This window comes from Diabrotica virgifera, chromosome 9 (genome assembly GCF_917563875.1).
Source record: "Diabrotica virgifera virgifera chromosome 9, PGI_DIABVI_V3a".
NCBI classification, from domain to species: Eukaryota; Metazoa; Arthropoda; class Insecta; order Coleoptera; family Chrysomelidae; genus Diabrotica; species Diabrotica virgifera.
Genome location: NC_065451.1, coordinates 92,882,014 through 92,906,040, shown reverse-complemented (window position 1 = coordinate 92,906,040; position 24,027 = coordinate 92,882,014). Strand labels below are relative to the sequence as shown.

At 31.6% G+C, this 24,027-nt stretch overlaps 1 protein-coding gene across 1 annotated transcript in view; it reads left to right on the top strand.

Annotated features, from left to right (window-relative positions):
• Window positions 1-19,931, top strand: part of LOC114334788 (uncharacterized) — a 37,156-nt gene extending 17,225 nt beyond the window's left edge. The window contains exons 4-5 of the mRNA XM_028284882.2: window positions 3,437-3,586; window positions 19,425-19,931. Of these exons, the coding sequence (XP_028140683.1) occupies window positions 3,437-3,586; window positions 19,425-19,576 (302 nt within the window). The 3' untranslated portion in view covers window positions 19,577-19,931. The remainder of the gene's footprint in view (window positions 1-3,436; window positions 3,587-19,424) is intronic.
• The last annotated feature ends 4,096 nt before the right edge of the window (window positions 19,932-24,027 follow it).

The following is a 24,027-nucleotide window of genomic DNA, read 5'->3' as shown; positions in this document are numbered from 1 at the left end:
AAAACAACAATCTTATCGACATTCCGATTAACTGTTACCCAAAAAATTCGTGTTCTACGGGTCAAAATACATAAAAAAACTTGGGTAAGTCCATCTGAATAAAGGAGGCCGTTTTACAAACCCTGGCGACAGGACTAACAGTCTGGGAAAAAACTTTAGCTCCCATAAAAATTATACAATTACCTGGTCCACAAAACATTATGAGCTTGATATTTTGCTGATGCCAAACCAATTGTGGAAATTCAGTGAACGCAGGAAACAGGGATTGCATTGCAATGTCACGTGCGAAAATTGTAGAGGCGTTAATTGCAAAAATAACCAAGAATATAAAAATGTGTCGATAGACGAAGAAAAGTGACGATGCGCGGTGTATCAAGAAAATGCATTATAAAATATTGGTCCAAAACGGATATTTTCTATAATAAATAAGTGTAATTTTCTAATACAAAATAAAAATTTAATATTTATTTACTGCGTAACCTAAGGGTAAGAACAGAACAAGTGGGTCGAGGTGGAGGTGTAGGTCGCGGTGGATCCTACTAGTTAAGTCGCGGTCGATGTCGACAGCACATAGCAAGGTCACCTGCGCTATCAGTCGAGCTAGAACCACTATCAAGTGAACTAGTTTAATGAAATTTGAATGACAAAAAGACTGCTTTTGCGATGTTGTGTCAGTCAAGTGATGATAGTGATGAAATGTCAGCTGTAAATAATCAGATCCTCCTTCATATTTTAAAAATTTACTGAATTTAATTACTTCAGAAATTCAAAAATAAACTGAATACAAAAAAGGGATTATATAAAAAGTATCAACTCAGATAGCGCAGGTAATAACAACTTGGCTTAGAACGGACCAATCACAGGAAAGCATCCTTGTAGGCCGCGCAGTAGGCATCAATGTAAAACAAACTCATTATATTTTCAAAAGCCTCGATGTAAACCTCCTGAATGGCATTGCGCTAAACCTCCACCGCGACTTGCCTGCTCTGTTCTCTTCCATTCACTACAATGTGTTTGTTTTACATGGATATCGACATCGACCGCGACCTCCACCTCCACCTCCACCGCGACCCACTTGTTCTGTTCTTACCCTTACAGTATTATATTTGTGTTCAGCGACAACAAAAGCTCCCCTAGTAAACCCCCTGATTTTGTATCGAATGTTAGCATCTCCAAAAAATAGTCCATTCTTTCACGGTTTTTGCTCTAAATTTTAAAGAACCGCTTGGATTGACATGAAATTTGGCATACATATAGCTTACATGCCAAAGAAAAAAAGTGATATTGTGCCAATGTGTGCTTTTGCTCTGGGGGTGACTTTCACCCACTCTTGGGGGTGAAAAAATATATGTCCAAAATAAGTCCGGAAATGGGTAAACTGACTAATTTTAAGTAACTTTTGTTCTATAGAGCTTTTTCGCCAAGTCAACAGTTTTCGAGTTATTTGCAAGTGAATATGTTCATTTTTCAACAAAATAACCACATTTTTAGACGGTTTTTCGCAAATAATTCAAAAAGTAAGTATTTTGTCGAAAAAAACGTTCTTAGCAAAAATATAGCCTACAAAAACTAAAAAAAAATGGTGTACGCGTTAGGTCTCTGGATCTCGTAGAACCAGAGTTATAGCCAATGAAAAATAGATTCCATATTCACCAAATTTCAAATAGAATATTTCGACGTGAAATATCCAAAAAAATAAGAACTTTCTGGGGAAAACCTATTATAACTTTTTTAAAGTGTTTAAAAAAAGCTTTATTTCTGTTTTTACAAAAAGTTCCTAGCATCAAATTTAAGCAAGTTACGCTCAAAATAAAGTTGGCCACTTTTGTTTTTGCAAAAAAAAAATCTGGAAGACCACCCCCTAATTAGCAACTTAAATTAAATTAATCGTTACCGCTCCACAAATTATTTTACTTATGTTGTGTTTATATGATCTGTAAGTTTCATCGATTCAAAGTGCTTATTTTTGAAAAAATTTGGTTTCAAAGTAAAATTTTTAAAAATTTAAATTTTGAAAAATATGCTTTTTTCAAAATAACTTAAAAATTGTTAGAGATACTAAAAATCTCGAAAAACAAAAAAAGTCAGATTTGCTTTTCTGAATATCATGAATTTTTTTTGTTTTTCTGTTAGACAAAAATTGATTAAGATTTGGTATTTCTAAATTTGCATACATTCGTGATCAGTGACTCGTTCAACCCCTTTTAACTACAGCCCTTTCAATAATAAAGACTTTGAACCGATGAAACTTACAGATCATATAAACAATATATACACGAGTCAAGAAACTTGTAAAGGCGTAACGATTAAGTTTATTTAAGATACTAATTAGGGGGTGATTTTCTAGATTTTTTTACCAAAACCAAAAGGGACTAACTTTATTTTGAGCGTAACTTGTTTAATTTTGATGCTAGAAATTTTTTTTATAAAACAAAAATGAAGCTTTTTTTAAACACTTTAAATAAGTTGTAATGAGTTTTCCCCGAAATGTGCTTTATTTTTGGTTATTTCACGTTAAAGTATTCCATTCGGAATTTGACGAATATGAGCCGATTTTTCATTAGCTATAACTCTGCTTCTACTAGGTCTAAAGACGTGATATATACACCACTTTTTAAAAATTTTTACAGGCTATATTTTTGCTAAGAATATTTTTTCGACAAAATACTTACTATTTGAGTTATTTGCGAGAAACCGTCTAAAAGCGTGGTTATTTTGTTGAAAAAATGAACATATTCACTGCCAAATAACTCAAAAAGTATTGACTTAGTGAAAAAACTCTATAGAACAAAAGTTACTTAAAATTAGCCAGTTTATCCATTTCCTGACTTTCTTTGGACGAATATTTTTTCACCCCCAAGAGGGGATGAAAACCACCCCCAGGGCAAAAGCACATATCGGCACAATATCACTTTTTTTCTTTGACTTGTTAGCTATGTGTATGCCAAATTTCATGTCAATCCAAGCGGTTCTTTAAAATTTAGAGGTTTTGCAATATTTTACCGTTAAAGAACGGACTAAAACCCACTAGTAATGAGTTTACACTGATTTTGTATCGAATTTCCATAAAACTTCAAGAGACGAGGCATATATTGGGCACCAGGTGCTTTGGAGACCATTGTTGTCATGACATTTGTGATCAGCGATCCCAAAAACCCCCCAGTTGAAATATGAAACTGATTTCCATAAATTTCTACTAAACTGATTTCCGAATTACAAATATTATGGTTCATCACTTCGAAATGCACTTATGTTCAATAATGAAATTTCCCATTATCACAATAATTTCGACATTATCACTTTAGTTCACCAGATTTCCTAAGGCTCTTACGAATCGAATGCACCCACTTTTTTGATTCATTGAGGATAAAATGTTAACAAAATAAAAAATAAAACGAAGTATCGTATCCAGTTTACTTAACTTTTTTATTTTTAGCTGACATTCAACTTTTCTCAAAATCTACTCTACAAACTTTCAAAAATAACGGTGAAGATTATTATAAATTTGATAAAATAAACCAAAAAGTACAAATTGGAGGAGGCCATATTGAAATAACAACTACAGATAAAGATCTTATGCCGATAGGTAAGTACAGAGTTCAAATAAGCAAACATGACAATAGGGCTTTTCATTCACAGTCATTTGTTTCGAGCTTCTGTCATGTGTCACATAATATTAATATATCTACGTCATACGTTATTGGTATATAAATGATACAAACCAAAGACGTATGGCGTAGATATATTAATATTATATGACACATGACAGAAACTCGAAACAAATGACAATCGATGAAAAGCCCTATTGACAGAATACGATTTTTTGTCTTTGTTAGAAGATTTGATACACAATTTTTTAGAATACATTAATAATAGTCCTGGATCCCGCGTAGGTACTAAAAAAGTTGATTAATAGCAAGCTGAAAATTTGTTAAAGCTTAACGGTGTCTAGTCGGACAAACTTTTATGTATGGGAACACTGGAACAGGGGAAGTTTTAACTGTGGAACAGGTTAAAAGTTTGGAACGTCATACTACGAAAATATCCCATGTATTTTGTCGCACAGAACTTCCAATTGATTTTTTACCCTTTCATTAAACTGTCCCATGCAAAAATCAGACTGGTATTTATCACCAACTGTGCATTTTAATAAGTTCGACACGTAGAACATGTCAAATGACAGGAATTATGACAGGTGATAAATAGCAGTCTCATTTTTGCATAAAAGTTTAATGAAAGGGTAACAAATAAATTGGAAGTTCTATCCGACAAAATAGGTACATGGAACGTTTTCGTAGTCTGACGTTCCAAATTTTTGTACCACAATTAAAACTTCCCCTGTTTCAGTGTTCCCGTACTTCAAAGTTTGTCCGAATAGACACCGTTAAGCTATTAACAAATTTTCAGCTTGTTATTATGTAATCAACTTTTTTTTTGTACGAGGGATACAGGCCCATTGAACTTCACAGCAATATAATTGTATGGTGTTCTAAAACTATTGACTTTTGCATGTTTACGTTAAATAAAAAAAAATAGTTGAATTCCTTTGGAAAAGGGATATTTATTAAAAAATATCCAAAAAGAGCTACATCAAATCAAAGAACGTTTTTGGGATACTAATTCCATCATCAGTGCTTATTAAATGTCAAAGTACATGCCTGAGCCACCAAGATATATGGGTAAAAACCCTTTAAATGTTATAAAATTTTAAATTGTTTACATTATGGTATTAAAAAAGATGTGATGTTTAAAATATTCCTGGATTTAACTTCAGGCATCATTGGACTGTCCCCGCGCGGGTTGTAATCTCCAGAGGATATAACCTCATATAAGGGACTTCAAGTGGCAACTTTGACCTGTAATAAGCACTGATCATGGAATTAGTATTCCGAAAACGTTATGTGATTTGATACAGCCCTTATTAGGGATGTGTTATAATTATACCTTTTACAAACACTTTAACTATTTTTTGTGATTTATGGTATACAGCCAGCTACAGGAGTTTCCTCGTGCATTTTTTAAGTTAATTTTTATGTTTATATGGGATTAGCCACAGTTAGGTTGTAATGACAATTACATATTTTACCTAATAATGCTTGGCGTTTCGATTTCTACCTCGGAAATCGTTACATATAATTCGTTATAATCGTTAAATCGGTATAATATAATTTTATGTTATTAGATTTAATTTCTAGAATTGAATTAGAAAATCAATTTTTTCTATTCTCATACTATAATACCGGGTGTCCACTTATATTTTCCCCCATTTTAACTGCCTATAACTTCTAAACGGCTCAAGATAGAAATATGCGGTTTTCGCTGAAATGTTTTATTTTAGTAAAAGTTTTGTCTGAATGGATTGAATTTTTTATATCGCTTTCAAATACGAAAAAAAATTGCAGATTTTGGAAAAAAACGTTGTTGACTTTTCTTTAATGGAACACCCAGTATATTTTTTTGTAAATTGAAAGAAAGGTCATTCACCTATCCAGCGATATAAATTTTTTCAAAATCGGTTGTCAAATCACTGAGTAATTAATTTTTAAATTGAGAGGTGCAACGTGGATATCCCATACCTAAATAACATAACTGAGCAAAATGATATTATGTTATGTGATTTCCACATTGCATCTCTCATTTTAAAAATTAATACCTCAGTCATTTGGCAACCGATTTTAAAAAATTTTATATCGCTGGATAGGCAAATGACCGTCTTTTCAAGATACAAAAAAATATACTGGGTGTTTTAATAAAAACAGTCAACAACGTTTTTTTTTTTCAAAAATCCGCCATTTTTTATTTAAAAGCGATATAAAAATTGGTCACTTACCTAAAAACTTGAAAAAACGATCATTTATCTATCCAGCGATATAAAAATTTTAAAATCGGTTGTCAAATGACTGAGCAATTAATTTTTAAAATGAGAGATGCAATGTGGAAATCACATACCTGTATGTGATATCCACGTTGCACCTCTCATTTTAAAAATTAATTACTCAGTGATTTGACAACCGATTTTGAAAACTTTATATCGCTAGATAGGCGAATGACCTTTCTTTGAATTTACAAAAGAATGTACTGGGTATTCCATTAAAAAAAGTCAACAAGGTTTTTTTCAAAAATCCGCCATATTTTATTTCGTATTTGAAAGCGATATAAAAAATTCAATTCATTCAGACCTTTCATCCATTCAATCCATTCATCCTTTTATTAAAATAAAACATTTCAGTGAAAACCGCATATTTTTATCTTGAGCCGTTTAGAAGTTATAGGCAGTTAAAATGGGGGAAAATATAAGTGGACACCCGGTATATCAATTATGATGTCACTACCTGTATCATAATGAACTTCATTATGATACAGATTTTCATTAAGATACAGATTTTTAACCAATAAAATCCCGATATGGCATTCGCGATAAAGGTGGTATACGCGCAGTGACCAATGGCGAGTCAAATACATACGCTTTGACAGTTCTCAATATGTAAACAAACTGTCAAACTGACAAACTACTTAATTTGTTTGCGTTACAAAGTTAATAAATTTGAATATATTTGTTGTTGTGAATGATCATAGAAAAAATAGTGTATACAACTTGCATTTAATTATCATTATGAAGCTCGCACTCTATACGAAACTCACCGCATACGGCTCGTTTCGTATCCCTCATACTCGCTTCATAATGGCCATCATTAAATGCTCGTTGCTTAATATACTATTAACCCGCGAGTAGTCGCGCGGTGAGATAGAATCTCAATTTTTATCATTTTTCGCGATAACTTGATGAAAAATTTTGCAATTTTGAAAAAATTTCGTAAGTGCCTCGAGGAAGGGTGTAGTAATGCGTAGGAATTTTTTTTTCTTCTTCTTCTTTTTGTGGAATTTATGGCTTTGGGGAGAGCCATTAGCTTTAACCCGCGAGTAGTCGCGCCGTTAGATAGAATCTCACATTTCATCCTTTTTCGTAATATGTACAGTAAAATTTGTCAGTAACGGGCACTAAAAATGAAAGAACTATTGGCCGGTATAGAAAAGTGAACGGTATTGCCAGTTTTTGTAGTCTACATATAATTGGTTTGGGAAATTTTTAAACTGGTCGTTAGAACAGGTGGCCGATGTTGGCAGGTGACCGTTAACACAGGATTTTTTAATAAAATTGTTAGAAATATATATTTCCAATACAAAAAGTAGATAAAAATAGTACAAAATAAAAATTTGTTTTAAATTCGTATTTTGAGATAGAATCTCACACGCGACTATCGACGTTACAGAAGTGAGCGCGACTACTCCCGGGTTAATTCAAATTCAACTCAGTGAAATTTGTGCACCCCATAATGTTCTTAACAGTTTTTATCGAGATATTTTGAATATTTGTAAATTAGACCAGGACTAATCTGTAAAAAAACGTGTATTTTTGGATGTGAGAGGTGGCATTCGGATTTTTGCAGATAAAATTAGGTGACACCTTCAGTAATAATAATTGACTTATGCTCCTTCTCAAATATGCCTGTAACATTAATAAAACAATTAAAATATTTAAAAATTTCGAAAAATATCGATTTTTTTTCTGCTTTCTTTGCTTATAACTTTAAAACGGTTCGTTTTGGAACAAAGTCGTAGGGAAATAAAATAAAGATAATTGAATTAAAATACGACTGGTCAAAAATGTCTTAAGGTATTACCTTTTCTGCAATATAGCAGTAAATACAAAATAAGGGGGCAAAATACGCCTTTTGTTATTCAATGTTCCTTAACCACTTTGGTGGCACTTAGAACCTTAGTAATTCGCTTAGAAAATTCTTATAACTTACTTAAATGGTCTACCAAATTTCATTAAAATCGACCTAATAGATTTTGCATAATAAATTTGCAATATAAATGTTTTTAAAACAGTTCAAATTTTTTAAAATCTTTCTCAGCAAAAAGTAGACCATTTAGAAGTTGGCTAATTCTTTTTTGCATATAAAGAGGTGCTCTACCTATCTAATACACTTTACAGAATTAAAATAGGAATATTTAAGGGGCCTCAGCAATATTTTAAAATTATAAACAATTTTTTGGCTTATAAACAAATAGCTTTGTTTAATAATAAAAAAATTAATTTTTAGCAATGCAAATAATTAAAACCGGTATAATTTGACTTAAACTTTCAAATGCTGTCAACAGAATTGCTATTTTATTTTTTAATCAAAAGTTATTCTCGTTCAAAAATTGCAATTTTTCGATTTTTTTGAATGTTCCACCGCGTTTATTTCGAAAACTATGCATCGTACGAAAAAACTTGTAAGAACATTTTTTGCTTAGAATTACCCAAGAAAAACAAAAAAATGTATGTAATTCCTCAAGTTCTTTGTTTATAACAATCTTATCGACATCCGGATCAACTGTTACCCAAAAAATTCGTGTTCTACGGGTCAAAATACATAAAAAAAACTTGGGTAAGTCCATCTAAATAAAGGAGCCCGTAGCACCCCCTCCTGGACACAGCACTAATTTGTTTAAAAGCCAAAAAATTATTTATAAGTTTAAAACATTGCTGAGGCTGCTTAAGTAATCCGATTTCAATTCTGTAAAGTGCATTAGATAGGGGGAGTGTTTCTTTATATGTAAAAAAATTGACAAATCTTTGTATGTTCTAGTTTTTGTTGTGAAAGATTTTAAAAAATTTTAATTTTTTACAAAAAGTTAATATTGCAAAATTATTATGCAAAATCTAGTAAGTCAATTTTAATGAAATTTGGTGGACGGTTTTAGCACATTACAAAAATTTTCTAAGCGATTTAGGAAGCTTCCAAGTGTAACCTAAATGATGGAAAACATTGAATAAGGACAGGCTTGTTTTGTACCCTTATTTTATATTTATTGCTATTTTCCAGCAAAGGTCTTAAATTAAGACATTTTTAACCAATCGTATCTGATAGAAAATTTAATTATCTTTGTTTTATTCCTAACGACTTTGTTCCAAAATGAATTGTTTTAAAGTTATAAGCAAAAAGAATAGAAAAAATCGAAAATTTTTGAAATTTTTAAATATTTTATTTTTTTATTAATGTTCAGGGCATATTTGAGTAGGAACATAAGTCAAATTATTATTAACGAAGTTATCACCTAACTTTATCCGTAAGAATTCCAATGCCACCTCTCACATCCACCTAAAAACAGATCCTTCCTGGTCTAAATCCACATATTTTTAAATAGATAAGTAAGATTATAGAATATTTATTATTTTCATAATATTATTACCAGGTGGCTATATAGTCCAGGAACCGAAGCTTTTCACCTCGCAATTTTTACAGAATGGATCAATTTGCTTGAAAATTTAAGAATAAGTAGTGGATAGTCCAAGGATCAAAATCTAAATGATGCCCAAAGGCGCTTTTACCATGGGGGCGGTTGCCACCCCAGCTCGGGGGTGGAAATCTTTTATTATATTTTGACCGCAAAAGTTGATAAAAACGTTCATTCTAAGCAAAAAATGTTCTATACATTTTTTTGATAAAATTAAGTTTTCGATTTATTCGCTATCGAAAGTGTTAGTTTTACATAACGAAAAAATCAATGTTTTTCGATATACTATTTATGATGCACTAAATTTTTGCCGTAGAAAAAATTTTTTCAAACCAAGTTCTTGGGAATTAAATAACCTACAATTTCATATTTAGACATTTTTTCGTATCTCTGATGCTAATCTTTCTATTAGGAGGGACCGCAGACGTTCGGAAACAATTAGCGTCTCTTTGCAAAGACAATGACGTCGACTTTGCAGAGTAACAAGACACTTACTCAACACACACACTACACATTACTCCCCTGACTTAGTGATAAGTTATACAATTACGTGGCTAAAGGTTCTAGTTCTAAACCAAAGCCAGAATCAGAGAAAAAAAATCTTTCTATTCTGAAGAAAATGGCATTTTTTACCAAACAACAAAAATTCGTTATTCGCTTTTAACTCCAGTTATTTTTAAAGATATTCATTCTAAGCCAGTCAAACTTGTATAATCCATTAATAATACATAAATAATGAAGAACGAATATGGTAAATGACTAAAAATACCTCTAACTTACATTTTTTTTTTGCTTCCAATTGGATTACTCCTTATTTTTTTCAAAAAAAAATATATTGATTTTTAACCTTAATTTTTTTATTTTTTATATTAGAAAGTTTGATAAAAAAGAATTTTGTAGATTTTTACAAGATCTATAAGTCTGTTAATATTAAATCTTTTTAAAGTCCTCAGTCGCAAATAGAGGTGACTTTGAAAGGGTTGGTAAATATGGTTTTTGCATGTTATTACAATATTTAATTGTCAATAATTTACTCAATTTTTGCCGTAGAAAAAATTTATCTAAACCGTTTTCTTGAGAATTAAATAAGCTACAATTTTATATTTAAAAATTTTTTCGCATCTCTAATGCTAATGTTTCTATTCTGAAAAAAACATTTTTTTCCAAACTACAAAAATTCGTTATTCGCTGTTAACTCCATTTTTTTTTAAAACTAGTCACTCTAAGCCGGTCAAACTTCTAGAACCTATTAATAGTACATAAATAAAGAAGACCAAAAAAATGTATAGAGCGTTTTTTGCTTAGAATGAATATTTTTGCTAAGTTTTTTGGTCAAAATATAATAAAAAATTTCCACCCACGAGATGGGGTGGCAACCACCCCCATGTTAAAAGCACCTTTCGGCATCATATAGATTTTGATCCTTGGACTATCCACTAGTTATTCTCAAATTTTAAAGCAAATCGATCCATTCTGTAAAAATTGCGAGGTTTTGTCCTATTTTAAGCTTCATTACTTGGACTAATAGGCTATTAATTATATTATTCAAAATAAGATAGCTAAAAGGAACTACAACGTTAACGGGGTTTTATTATTTCATATGGTCAATGAACATCTATATATGAAAAAACCGCGGAGTGCTACCATTTAAAGGGGTGCGTTTTTGAGAAATTGGTGAATTAGTCCTTGGGCACAGATTACGTTAGGGTGAGTTCTATGCACTTTTGGTACAAACACTTCTACATGAAAATTGTTCCTGGTTAAATTTCCTATCTAAATATCACTTTTAAAAGTCAATGACACTTTTTTTTACAAAAATATATTCAAAAGAAAAAGCACAAAGAAACCCAAAAGAAAGAAATTTTGTTTTTTGTCCCATAACTTTTGTCCACGAGGATATAGGTATAGACATTGCTTTACAGAAAAAAAACCTATATATTTCTTCTTTAAAATGTTGTTTAGTAGAGGTAATTAGGATTTATAGTTTTCGAAATATGATTTTTCAAAATTCGCCACTCACAGCAATTATGGGCAATTTTCCTTGTTATTTCGCAAATATTGTTCTGTAACTTTTTTCTACGTAACTTTAGGTATATGCAATGGTACACGTAATAGGAATAGAAATCAATTACCTTTAAAATGGTCTACCGTATAACGTTGTACGACTTTTTTTAAAGAGATTATGGTTTTTCAAGGTTTTGTACTTTTAACGATTTTTTATAATATAATAAAAATAAAATAATACTATATAATATATTATATATAATATAATATTAGATTATATATAGTATATAGGTATAATATAATATTATATTATATATTATATATTATATAATACCTAATATAAAAAAAAATATTTTTTACATTTTTTACGATTATTTTTGAAATTTCTCATTATAACTTTTTTTTCTTTTACATGAATATAGGTACTATACAGAGGGGCTAAATTATGGAATAAATTAATTTTATCTAAAATGGACCACTTTGGAGAAAAATCGCGAAACAGGTCGATTTTTATTTTTAAATTACAATTTTTTTGCATATATTTCATACTAGTGACGTCATCCATCTGGGCGTGATGACGTAATCAATGATTTTTTTAAATGGGAATAGGGGTCGTGTGGCACCTCATTTGAAACGGTGTTCAATTCTCTATTCAGTAATATAAATAATAATATCATTATTTATAGAGGGTGACCAAAAAAATAATTTTTGAATTAAATTAATTGACGCAAAAAGAAGAATGTATGTAATTTATTTAACTAAAAATACATTGTATTGCTGTCAGTAAATAGAAAAAAATGCTTATTTCACAAATAAACATTTCTTTTCGCTGAAATTAAATCACAAACAGCCTCCCACCTACCACTTGGCAGTTTGAACATTTAATTTAAGCGAAAAGCAATGTTTATTTGCCAAATAAACATTATTTCCTATTTTATGAAAGTGATAGAATGTATTTTGAGTTAAATAAATTGCATACATTCTTCTTTTTTCGTCAATTAATTTAATTCAAAAATTTATTTTTTGGCCACCCTGTATAAATAATGATATTAATGTTTATATTATTGAATAGAGAATTGAACACCCTTTCAAATGAGGTGCCACACGGCACCTATTCTCATTTAAAAAAATCATCGATTACGTCATCACGCCCAGATGAATGACGTCACTAGTATGAAATATATGCCAAAAAATTGTAATTTAAAAATCAAAATCGACCTGTTTCGGGATTTTTCTCCAAAGTCGTCCATTTTAGAGAAAATTAATTTATTCCATAATTTAGCCCTTCTCTGTATATTGCTCAATAAAGAGAGCTTACTTTCTGTTCTTTAAAATGGTGTATCATCTATATTTAAATATGTAATGGAAACCTAGTGATTCTTTGATATTTTTTTACCACATTTCTTTTACAAAAATTACATAAACATTAGTCTTAGAAAACATCACTTTGGTTAAAATTATTTAAGCGTTGACATTTAAAAAATTTTCAAAATCAAAGTCCATCTCTTCGTTAGCATTAGCTTCAATATCTTCCTCTGACACCTCAGTGTGCTTCAGTGATCTTAGAGTTCCCACAACTAGTACCCATGCACATGCACCCTTTGCAGAATATTGAACGTATTGAACGTTAAAAGTATAGTCTTGAAAAAGATAACCTCTTTAAAAGAAGTCGTACAACATTATGCAGTAGAAATTTTAAAGGTAATTGATTTCTATTCCTCTTACATGTACCATTGCATATGTCTAAAGTTACGTAGAAAAAAGTTACAGAACAATATTTGCGAAATAACAAGGAAATTTGCCCAAAATTGCTGTGAGTGGCAAACTTTGAAAAATCATATTTCGAAAACTGTAAATCCTAATGACCTCTACCAAACATCATTTTAAAGATAAAATATGAAAGTTGTTTTTCTGTGAAGCAATGTCTATACCTATATCCTCGTGGACAAAAGTTATGGGACAAAAAACAAAATTTCTTTCTTTTGGGTTTCTTTGTGCTTTTTCTTTTGAATATATTTTTGTAAAAAAAGTATCTTTGACTTTAAAAAGTTATATTTAGATAGGAAATTTAACCAGGAACAATTTTTATGTAGAAGTGTTTGTACCAAAAGTGCATAGAACTCACCCTAATATAACCTGTGCCCAGAAACTAATTCACCCATTTCTCAAAAACGCACCCTTTTAAATGGTAGCACTCCGCGGTTTTTTCATATATAGATGTCCATTGTCCATATGAAATAATAAAACCCCGTTAACGTTGTAGTTCCTTTCTACAGTACATAATCAATAGCCTATAATAATCTTATTAACAATTTAGAAATATATTGTGGGTTTTACAAATATTCAAAAAATATCTCGATAAAAACTGGCTTACCGAAAAACACTAAGAGGCAAAAAAGTTTTAAAAACATTTGGTTTGACTAATGGTGGCACAATAATAATTTATGGAACGTACGCAAATATTTGGGAGGGTTCTTCTTTTTTGGGTGCCATTTTCTTAGCGAAGGTTGGCGATGACTTCTGCAAAGTCTTCTCTATTTTGGGCTTTTCTTATTAGACTTTGAAAGTTTAATCCTGTCCGTTCTTTGATGTTGCGCAGCCGGTCATTTGTCGTATACCCGGGCCTCGTCTTCCTTCTATTTTCCCTTCTATAATAAGTTGAAGCGTTGATTGAATATCGAATATCCGCATATTCAATCAACGGTTGAAGGAAGTTATACCTGTTGTGTCTAAATATGTGTCCAAGGTAAGATGTTTTACGGTTCTTGGCAATTTCTGTGAGTTCACGTTCTCTATTCATCCGCCTTAAAACTTCTTCATTTCTAACGCATGGAATTTTCAGCATACGACGTAATACTCACATCTCAAAGCTCTCTAAACGTCGTAACGAGCTGACTGTTAACATCCAAGCTTCCACGCCGTGTAATAGTAGGTACACTATATACATAACAAGTTATCATGCGGTATCGTAGGGAGAGATCATGATTGCGGGCAGTGAGTAACTGTCGCATCTTTAAGAAGGCGTTTCTTGCCTGTTCTATTCTACATTTGGGAGGGTTAAGGGTTAAGGGTTAAGGGAGCCAAAATCTTCAATAAAATTTTTATGAAGAGCACAAATTTCACTGTTATTATTTTTTAAGACGTTACGTAACAGATAGACATTTTTTAAAATGTCTAAAGGCCCCAGGTCGACTCAGCCTGAATAAAATGAGTACCTTGGCTAAACCAGGTGTAATAATAGGCGGTTGAATCGTAGCACTGGCCCTGTTACCTTCCTTGTATACCGTAGACCGTAGATATAGCAATAATCCCAAGGTCGCGTCAGTGTGTTAAAACGGAAGACTATTATTATTATATTTGTACATATTAAAGATAGAATATGTGACTTAATTTATGACCTGCCATTTTTTTATACCATGTATTATAAAAAATTTCTAAGTGAATTATAAATATCCTAAGTGTACGACTTTGCTCCAAAATGAATCGTTTTAAAGTTATAAGCTATTAAAGTAGAAGAAAAACGATGCATTTAGTCATTTTTAAATATTTTCATTTATTTTAATAATATTCCTGACTTATTTGAAAGGGAGCATAAATCAATTATTACTGAAGTTATCGAACAACTTTTTCTACCCTGGTACGAGTATATGCATTAAATGTCTAAAAATGGGTATAGTAGTGGAGGAAAGTATGCTAAATTTGCAGTTACTCGAGCGTTATGGGGATCTATTGGGTTGTGAAGAGTAGGTCCTAAAACCAAAAAAAAGTTAAGTTTTCCATAAAGTGGGGAATTTTTCCGATTATTGCGCCATCTATCCATAATTCGAAAAAATGTCTCGAATAAAAGTTACTTATTTTTACGTAAGGAATCCAAATCTGCAATAAAAAATGAGGACTCCTAGATTTTAAAGTAAACCCCTACCCTATCTCCGTGGGGGTTGTGTTTGGTGGCATTCGATAGATTTTTCAAAAATATTGAATACCTACGTGTATTTGTCAGCTTTTCGGTCTGATGTTCATTTCGCGAAATATCTCGGGGTTCGTATTTAAAATTTTAAATTCACCCCCACCCTTCTCCGTGGGGGTCGTGAATGGTATCATTCGATAAATTTTTGAAAAATATTAAAAACGTATTTTTTAGTTTTTCGATCTGACGTTCATTTCACGAAATATTCGATTTCTTTTTGTGAACCTTTGTGACTTGCTTATTTCCTTACATCGTCAGATTTTTTAAATATGCACTGTTTTGCATATATGTACTTAACTAACCGTATCTTAATCTGAGGATTTCGAGTTTTTCTAAGGATAGATTTTTTTTCGGACCCCCCTTAACGAACTCCCCTATATTAAGAGCCAATATATGGTAGAGGTACATTTACAGCGTACAAGGTTTCTCCCCATGTGATAATCTGACGCGCTCGAGTAACTGCAGATCCCCGTTTGGGCTCCCCTACCAGTAGTAAAGGTTCTACAGATAGATAAATTAGACATTGACAGTGACAAATACAATGTCTTCACTTGTTCTTGTTCTATTACGCCAGGGAAATAAGGCAAAAATATACCATGTTCGGGACACTTGAGCAGCCAGGTTGCAAATGGGTTTTTTTGGGTACTATATATCTAATACATTATAAATACAAAAATGCCCATCACAGTTCGGACGAGAATTTTAGTTATTAACAAATAAGTGTCAAAAATGGCAGTTTTTTCGTTTAAATAGGCACAGGTAAAAATAGGGTAATAATTTAATATCTTATTTATAGTATCCTTCTTTTAGTAGATGAGCAAAGGTTTAAAATGGCGGTTTTTGAATTTTAGTCCGATCATTTGTTGCTACGTAAATTTCAAAAAAAATAAAATTTCGAAAACAAAAAATTTGCTATAACTTTTGCAAAAATGACCTTAGGATTTCATATTGCATGAAAAGTTGAGTCAAACAGTCGATATAATGGACAAACAATTTTAAGACGATTCGTCGATTAGTATAAATTTTATTTAATTTGTTTATCCAAAAGAGCTTTTTTGCAATGTTATTGTTCAGAAAATAATAATGATATAGCCATTCTGTGGCAACCACCTGAAAGAAGGATAGTTGTATTTTCAACGTATTTAAAAAAAAATCATTAAAAAGTCATTTTTATCATTCCGAAAATATTTTACTAAAGTAGAGTCATTTTTGGCTTATAAACAATTTGAATAACTTTGTTAATATTGACTTTAGACTAAAACTACTTTGGGGATTGAAAAGCTGGTATTTTTACACGAATTTAAAAAAAAATCGCCTAGGTTAATTACGGTCAAAATTAGCAACTTTTTTTTATTTAATTCACAGCTGCTTTGTTTATAAAAATTAAGCAACCTAACTAGCGCCATTTTGAAGCTTAAAGTATATATGTTGTTCTGAGACTATTTCCTTGTGGCATTTTTATAATTACGTATTTTTTATGGGAAATAAGCCACAATTTTACTAAAAAATGAATTTATTAACGTTTCGAAGCCCAAATCGGGTTTCGTTGTCAAAATACAAGATACTATTAGTATTTTTATAATTACGTATTTTTTATGGGAAATAAGCCACAATTTTACTAAAAAATGAATTTATTAACGTTTCGAAGCCCAAATCAGGTTATATTATTATACTATTAGTATTTTGTATTTTGACAACGAAACCCGATTTGGGCTTCGAAACGTTAATAAATTCATTTTTTAGTAAAATTGTGGCTTATTTCCCATAAAAAATACGTAATTAAAGTATATAGTTTAAGTGTAAAAGTTTGAGTAAACTTTCAACAAAGTGGTTAATAAAGGTTTACAAATTACGTCCTAACGAAATCAATTCATGGTCGGTGGAGGGGAATTATTAAAATCTGTGCACTCAAAAAATGAAATTGATTCATCAAACATATGCTGCAATTAATATCTCCGGAGCTTGTTGATGGATTTTGATCATCATTTTTTTAATTTGTAGTACTCGTAGTCTTGTAGAGAACGTTATGTACACATATTCCCATCTAACATTACAAAATGTTAGGGGGAACCCCCTTTTCACTCAGGGATATGAAAAATAGATTACGACCGATTCTAAAACCTACCAAATATACATAATATATAATTTCACAAAAATCGGTCAAGCGGTCTCGGAGGAGTATGGCAACTAACACTGTTACAGGAGAATTTTATAGATGTAAATATATAGATGTCTATTAAAAAATAGGGGTATGTGATAAAAGAGTGAAAATTAAGCGTTATATGTATTTTTTAATTCTACAACAAATAAAATTAAGGTAGACAATTGTGTTTAAAGGAATAAAAAAATGTCAGGGGGGCAACCCCCTTATAAATTATGGGTATGAAAAATAGGTTAAAACATATTCGCATTCCTACACGATAAACGTGTAAAATTTCATAAAAATCGGTCAAGCCGTTTTGAAGGAGTATGGTAACTAACACTGTTACAGGAGAATTTTATGTACAGTGGAACCTCGATTATCCGTCTCTCCATTAACCGTCACCTCTGTTAACCGTTAGGGTCCGTACATAAGTTGTATTGACTACATAAGCAAAAATTGAGTCATCAATTCATTTTGTTTGAGCATTGCGATAAGCCAAACGAAATTCGCTGAAATGTACCGTGTGGTAATAAATGAAGTTATGGCTGAATGGCTGTTTTGCTTTTATTGGCTAAAGATGACATAAGCGAATTGTTAATTTGTGATAAAATAAGGGTGCAAAGGGCTATCGATTGCTGACAGATGATGAAATCATTGAAATGACAGAAGAGGCGGACGAAACAATTTCAGAAGCTGAAAATGTCGATGATGTTATTGCAACTGACAAAGATTTGCGTAAAGAAGCTAGAGAAGCTGCATCACACATTCAACAATTCATCGAGTGGTATTCTTGACAAGAAGAAGCCAATAAAGTAGATAGATGATCTTACGAGGATTAAGAAAAATGTGAAGCATCAGTAAAAGAAACAAAGGTTTCAGAATATTTTAAACTAAATTGATTCGATTGTACGAACAAAAATTCCTCTTATCTTGTAAAACAAAACATATTATGTAAATAAAATTTGAGAGTTGTACTATCAATTTTCAATTTTTTTTAATGTTCTGTTAACCGTCTTTTCGATTATCCGTCATACCCTTGGTCCGGTACCCTGACGTATAATCGAGGTTTCACTCTAGAAGTACTTAACTGAATTAAATAATAAAAGTGGCTAACTTTGACCACAATTTAATTAGGAGAAAAGTTATTTTTTGAAAATTCGTGTAAAAATACCAGCTTTTGAAATCCCAAAGTAGATTTACTCTACAGTCAATATTAACTAAGCTATTCAAATGGTTTTTAAGCCAAAAATGACTCTACTTTAGTAAAATATTTTCGGAATGATAAAAATGACTTTTTAGGGATTTTATTAAACGCTTTGAAAATATAAGTGTTCTTCTTTCATGTGGTTTCCACAGAATTGCTGTATCATTATCATTTTCTGGACAATAACAGTTCAAAAAAAGCTCTTTGGGATAAACACATTGAATAAAATTTAAACTAATTGACGAATCGTCTTGAAATATTTTATGCATGATACGTACTGGTTGTCCCAACTTTTCGTGCAATATCAAAGTCTTCAGTTCATTTTCGTAAAAGTTATAGCAAATTTTTTATTTTCTAAATTTTAGTCTTACATATTTTGTAATCAGCGAAGCAACAAATGATCGGACCAAAATTTAAAAACTGCTATTTTGAACCTTTGCCCATCTACTAAAATAGGAAGGCTCTAAAGAAGATATTTAAGTACCCTATTTTTGCCTGTAGCGATTTAAACGAAAAAACTGCCATTTTTGAAGCTTATTTGTTAATAACTAAAATTATCGTCCGAACTGTAAAGGGCATTTTTGTATTTATAATGTATCAGGTATATAGTATCCAAAAAATCGATTTGCAACCTGGCTGCTCAACTGTCCCGAAAAAACCTTATTTCTCTGGACTATAATATTATGGTCTCTGAACTTATTTTAAATATATGAATTATTAGGATATAAAGAGTCTAATGCTAACATTTACACAATGTGCTCATACCAGCAACTAGTTCATGATATTAATTATTATTTACTACATTTTTTTTCTTTTAGTTCAAACAATACAAGAATATTTTAATGAGCATCCCAGAGGCTTCTTTAACTTGATATTGCCATTCACATTGGAATACGCACAAGACCTACTCAGAGAATTTGGCAATGAATATTTAGCCAATCTTCCTGCTTCTGAATGGTTACCGCAGTAAACATAAATTTGAAAAAAATAGTAGACTTAGTAGTTTAAACAACATAGTTTTTTAGTTAAAAAAATTGACCGTAGTATTTAAATAATATAATGACAATAATGTTGTTGATGATCAGTTGAGATATATCTATCCGCTATTCTATGGAAAATTCCAGAAATGCAATGCATTTTGAATTATGCCCATAAGTGGAGTAATTCGTTCTAGCAGCATATAGCCTACATGTTCAAATGGACTGAGACCCGTATCTTCTGTTGACCATAGCAATACATACATTTCCTCGTAGAACACTTTTTTGTGATTATTATTTTTACTTTGTGAGTATTTTGTATATGTGAAATAAAAATATTATATTTTGTTTTGTTATAACTTTTGATTTCCAATCAGACTAATCATGAACAAATTGAAGAACTAGAGGTTGAAAAATGGTATCAAACTACTGCTAAGCTTTTAGAAAGCGATTAAGTTGCATAAGATCCAGTCTGTAGCTCATTATTATTTCCCATTATAAGATAGATTTACTTCCTTAGATGAAAATAAATTAAAGTCAACCAAGCCCAGTAAGACATAATTATCTTGACCCCTTTAGAAATCCTCAAACTCGTGAACATAGCAGATAGAAAAATGAACAGACATTTGAACCACATATAAAACTGGATTTTAGAGGAAGTAGGAGAGTCTTTGAAAACACCCACAATATTCGCAAATAATGAGTTGATGACACATTAAAACCTAGACGTCATGGTATTTCGATGGAAACATAAAAATAGAAATATTAACATATATTATGTATACCGTGAAATCAACAAACTCGTAAAAAGAAAAATTAAGCAAGCCAAAGGATCTTGGCTAGAGAACTCATGTAAGGAAATAGAAAGACTTGCAAATCATACGACAGTTTCAACCTCAAAAAGAAACTTAAATAGGTATACCTCCGAAAATAGAAAACCTATCTTTAGTTCCTTAAGGGAAACGGAGCAAAATGCAAAATTTTGACGCATGCCAAAATTTTCAATGTGTTTTAAATGTATTAATTTTTTTTGAATCCTGAGAAAACTAATAAGTTTTATTAAAGAAGCTAAGAATCGGCAATGGGAAGAATTTGGAAATAAAATGGAAAGTGATAGTAAGGGTAATGCGAAATTGCTCTATAGGACCCTAAAAAATCTAAGACAAAAGAAATCAAACGGAGTAACAGGTTTAGAGGACAAAGATGGTAACATATTATTAAAAAATGAAGAGATCACCGATAGATGGCGGGAACATTTTATGGAAGTATTAATGGGAGACAACAACGAAATAGAGAATGACAGGGAGTACAATTTAAATGAACAACAAGATGATGATGACATAACATACGAAGAATACAGGGAAGCAATTCTAAAATTAAAAAATGGCAAGGCTGCAGGACACGATAATATTAAGGCTGAGCTAATTAAATATATGGAAGGAGAAGGATTACAATTGATATGGAAGATCATAAGGAGCTGTTGGCGTACCGGATGCATACCTAGAGATTGGACTCTTGCAACTATTCTACCATTAGACAAAAAAGGAGATAAACATAAGTGTTCTAACTACAGGGGAATATCATTGTTGGTAGTTGCTAGTAAAATCTACGAAATAATACTAGAGAAAAAGCTTCGAGAAAATATCGAGGCCACACTGGATGACAGCCAATGCTGCTTTAGGCCAGGGCGAGGTACAACCGATCTCATATTCATGGTGAGACAGTTATCAGAAAAAGCCCTAGAGCATAACAGTAAGTTGTTTCTCTGTTTTGTGGACTTGGAAAAAGCATTTGATCGCGCGCCACGGAACAAGATCTGGGAAATATTAAACCGTAGAAATGTGAAACCGAAGTTAATCCAAGCAATAAAGAGTATATATAAATGTACACGTGATAATGTAAGAACGAACAATCGCTCATCTCTAGAATTCTACACAAGGACAGGTGTAAGACAAGGTGGTGTTCTCAGTCCTTTATTATTTATCACTCTAATGGACGAAATTGCAAAAGAATGCAGGGGTAAGGTAAAAAGAACTAGGGCTGGGGTGTATAAACTTCAACAAGTTTCCGTGTCAGAGTTGATATATGCCGATGACCTGGTAATTGTGGCAAAATCAGAAAAAGACTTGCAAGTGAATGTGAATGTTTGGAATGAAGCCTTTAAGAAATTTGGGATGAAAATAAATATTGAAAAAACAGAAGCTTTAGTAATATCGAAAACTCAAGAAAATATAAATGTAAAGCTGAATAATGAGACCATTACACAAGTAGAGGACTTCAAGTATCTAGGATCAACAATGAATGGGCAAGGAAATATAGAACCAGAAATAAACAGCAGGGTAATGAGTGCAACAAAATTATACTATGCACTAAATAAAAGTTTTATTAGGAAGAAAAAAGTAAGCCTGAAAACAAAAATAAAAGTATTTCAAACTGTATACGAGCCGGTGCTACTCTACGGTAGTGAAACGTGGACAGTGAACGACAACATCCGTAGTAAAATTCAAGAATGCGAAATGCGATATTTACGTGCGGTATCCGGGGTGACCAGACGTGATCGTATAAGAAATGAAGACATACGTGAAAGGTGCGGTGTTGGAAGGACCTTAGACCGACTTGAAACGAAACAGTTATCGTGGTTCGGATATATAGCGAGAATGAGTGAAGGTAGAACTGTAAAGAGGGTATGGAAAGCGGCATTTGACAACAAACGACGAAGAGGCAGGCCAGCAAGAACGTGGAACGCAAATATTGGAAAGGCTTGCGTAAAAAGGAATACTGGGTGGAGAGAAGCAGAAAGACTAGCTACTGACCGAAAGGCATGGAGACGTCTGATTTCTCCACTTACCTCGACACCGTAAGGTACAAGAGGACGGCTTAAGTAACTAAGTAAGTAAGTAAGTATTTTTGAAAAATTTAAACGCAAAATGAAAGACTGCTTTATTATCGAGGGCCAGAAGTCCCTTAGAATAAATTAAAAGTTTCTTTTGAATGAAATATTTGCAATTAAAAATCACACTAAATTTTCTCTTTTATTTTCACCCCTGTAACTTATTAAAATAAACATTATAGAAGGTTTCAGGGACTTTCGGCCCTTGGTAATAATGTGTTTAAATTTTTCAAAACTATTTATTAGTTTTCTCAGGATTCGAAAAAAATGAATACCTACATTTAAAACAGATTGAAAATTTTGCATTTGCTCCGTATAAATACTGATCATAGTGCCTATTAGCCTATCACTATATCCATATACCCCTAAGGTTTCGTCTCCATATTATCTAATATTGTTCACGGTTGCTCCATTCACAATACTACCTTCTGTTATCTTCGTTAAATATTTCATCTGAATGCAAATTAAGATAAAATATTTATGAATACAAAAAGTAAATTTTTATATTTGTATAGATTTGTAATTATCCTTAAATCTTCATCGTTCAATCCAGATATTTTCAACATTTCTAGTATATTGTTATATCTTACATTGTCAAAAGCCTTTTCAAAATCCATTTCACAGATGTATACATTTCGATTTATATCTCTGCATCTCTGTATTAACACTTGGATACTGAATAAGGCTTCTCTTGTGACCAAGCCACTCCTAAATCAGAATTGAGTATTGCTAATTCTCTCGTCTAATATCTGTGTATTATACGTGTATAATATGTGAATATTCTGTTGTGTATTACACGTAGGAAGATCTTCAAAACGTGACTCATCAGACTTATTGATCAACTTTATTTTTTGTTCTAATACACTAGTTATTTCTTGTTTTTCGTATCATCTTTTCTCTATCAATAGTAACTCTTTGCTTATTCGTCCTGGTGATCCATTTCAATCTCATTCTTATTTTTCCTACTAGGAATAGAATATTGTAATCTGTAATCTGTTGGTACATCTGTACATGAATATGTTTTGACTTCTAATATTGAATTTCTGTAACTTTTTTTTACATAAATATGAAGTCTATTTTGGTTATGAACCACTCGTTCAGGTGGGTCTGCTGCTGCTCTCCAGGTGTAAAGACGAACCTTTGGACGTTTAAAAACTGTATTTGTTATAGTTGCTATTCTATTAAATATGATAACTTATGTATTATGTCCTCTTTCATTTCGTAATCCCAGACCATATTTTCCTATGATATCTTCCTGTTCTCCTTCGCCAATTTTGGCATATCTCCTACGATAATATTGAGTCCGTGTTTCTATAAAGATGGTAATACTCTTTCTAATTCATTATAAAATTTTTTAATTTCTTCTTCTTTGGAGCCCTATGTGAATGCATGCGTTTGGCATATATATTCACGTTTATTGTTGTTGTTTGTATGTGTAACATTAGTATCCTGAAGAGTACGACGTTTTTTACAGCTTTATCTGTTTTCTTTGTCTTAATTATTACTACGCCATTTTTGTATTTAGAAATGTCTTTTCCAGAATAGTATACAACG